The sequence below is a fragment of the Volvox carteri genome, assembly GCF_000143455.1.
Source record: "Volvox carteri f. nagariensis unplaced genomic scaffold VOLCAscaffold_35, whole genome shotgun sequence".
NCBI lineage: Eukaryota > Viridiplantae > Chlorophyta > Chlorophyceae > Chlamydomonadales > Volvocaceae > Volvox > Volvox carteri.
Window position 1 is genome coordinate 2,045 of NW_003307578.1, and position 2,144 is coordinate 4,188.

Genomic DNA, 2,144 nt, shown 5'->3' on the forward strand with positions numbered 1-2,144 from the left:
AGCTAGCTTCGGGGGTTGGGTCAACAACGCGCCCCCCCCCCCCCGCAGCATGATTGTTGTTCATTCGTAGGGTGTGTGTGTGCGCGCCGTTGTTCGGAACGGTACGGGGCCAGATAAGTCGATGCGGCCCTTTAGTGTCGTACGATGCTTGTAGAATGAACCGCCTGCCAACCTGCCTGTGTTAAAATGGATACCCTGCTTGCAAAATGCTCGACTTTGCCCAGTCTATGAGATAATAATATGCGCTAAACGACTTGGAGGCAACCTTCAGCTGGTCAGCTTGACGTGGGAGGGTTTGGGATAGAAACCTCAAAGGGATTGAGATTGACCACGAGGGGATTGAGATTGCCCTATGAGGGGATTGAGATTGCCTCACGGGGGGATTGAGATAGACCAACAGGGGATTGAGATTGACACAACAGGGGATTGAGATTGACACAACAGGGGATTGAGATTGACACAACAGGGGATTGAGATTGACACAACAGGGGATTGAGATTGAGACCCCTTGGATTGAGTTTACACTTTCAGATTGAGACCAAGGGGTGGTTAGGATTGAGGCCAGTTGCCTACCCTCCTCTTAATTAAGCTTCTCACATCGTTTCCCCCTTTTCACCCCAAAGGACTGTAAATCGCGATCACACGGACATTCCCGGCAATGGAACCAAGGGGGGCTTCAGGAACGAACGCTTAAATAAATTGGTATCATTACAATCAGGTAGAAGATCGAATCCAGTGTGCAGATACCGGCATATGAATCATCGCTTATCATCAGACATTCATCTCATATCATCTCGCAGCTCATATTATGATGGACAGAGAGCAAACAAAACTGGCCCACCTGCTACATCTCTAACAATTAGGCGGTCGTAGTTGACTAGTGTCCCCGTTTCCCGTGCGTATATTGCTAGGGTACTACAACGTACTACTAGAACTTTTTGCGATATGTTATGACTTTTACCAAGCTTGTGGCTCTAAGGACGCTCTTGGGCCCCTACCTACCCACCCACCCACCCAGGTGGCACGTATGGGTAGGGTATCCCCTAGGTTTAGAAAGAAAAGTCTTCTCATCTCAATCTATTGAGATCTCATTAGATCTCAATAGAATGGGTTAGATTCTAATCTCAAGTTTTGGCAGCTTTCTGGGAAATGCATGACTGGCTCTGAAACTTTGTAGGATGATTCTGTATGGTACATTTGTTATAATAATTAAGTTTTGGGACGTTGCGAAGCACAATTGCACGACAGAAACAAGCCATTATACTCCGCCGCAGTATTGACCCATGGGTCAAAGCATGCGAGGGCGCACTGGACGGTCGAGTACACGTCACAGGCGCTTATCCCTTTGATGCTTCTTTAACTCCATATCCTAAGGGTTAAGGTTTCAACGAATCAGGGCCCAGATCATCATTCCTAAGCCCTGGCAATGCACAAAAGCCGACATGGTATGCCATCAAGATCCCATGCTGGCCAAGTTCAGCAGACATAGACTGCTACCAATGCCGACCGAACAACTTAAATCCCTAGCTACTTCACTCCTCCTCATCCCCGGCCAGCAGCTGCATCACCACCTCCTCATCCGACAGGGCGTTGCGCTTGGCCGCGTAGCTGTCGTTCTGGCGGATGAAGATGAGCTTCATCGCACGCATCTGCCCCAGGCGGTTGCGGGCCTTGTGGAACAGGTTGCCCCACAGCGACCAGTTGCGCTCTGATGCGCAGGTGGTTGCGTGCATGCGTAGGACGCGGTTGGCCACGAAGGCCAGGGCCGGATACGAATCCGCCATATGCACCGTCCAAAACTTCAGGCGCAACGGCAGCCCGGCCAGCTCAACCTTCTTCACCTTCGACTTGCCAACCGTCTGCTCGACCTCCTTGCGTGCAGTCAGCGTTGGCATGAAATCGAATACTTCTTGGCATACGTGTACTCTCTCGGTTTGTTATCTTCGGACTCCTGGCTCTGCCCCTGGTTTGGGGCAGTGCTAGTGTCTGCCATTTTCGGTATTCAATTTTGTTCTGAGTGTCTAGTAAGGAAAAATATGGCTTCTAAAGATTTATAAAGAATTATAGTGCCGTACATTAGATAACGACCCAACCGTCTCCTCAAGTGCCAAAAAAGACCTTCTAAATTCTCATTGAGAATCTNC

At 49.5% G+C, this 2,144-nt stretch overlaps 2 protein-coding genes across 2 annotated transcripts in view; one reads left to right on the plus strand and one right to left on the minus strand.

Annotated features, from left to right (window-relative positions):
- VOLCADRAFT_105845 (uncharacterized protein) overlaps positions 1-1,035 on the plus strand; it is a gene marked incomplete at its 3' end in the record, with an annotated part of 2,872 nt that extends 1,837 nt beyond the window's left edge. Inside the window, exon 4 of the mRNA XM_002953192.1 lies at positions 1,019-1,035. Within this exon, the coding sequence (XP_002953238.1) occupies positions 1,019-1,035 (17 nt within the window). The remainder of the gene's footprint in view (positions 1-1,018) is intronic.
- A 160-nt stretch (positions 1,036-1,195) lies between these two features.
- VOLCADRAFT_105846 (uncharacterized protein) lies at positions 1,196-2,016 on the minus strand. Its single transcript, XM_002953265.1, has one exon. The coding sequence runs from the start codon at positions 1,893-1,895 to the stop codon at positions 1,533-1,535; it is 363 nt and encodes a 120-aa protein (XP_002953311.1). The 5' UTR covers positions 1,896-2,016; the 3' UTR covers positions 1,196-1,532.
- Positions 2,017-2,144: the final 128 nt, after the last annotated feature.

Bases quoted from the DNA above. Each gene is read 5' to 3' on its own strand.
- VOLCADRAFT_105846 (XM_002953265.1), bottom strand. From the start codon at position 1,895: ATGCCAACGCTGACTGCACGCAAGGAGGTCGAGCAGACGGTTGGCAAG.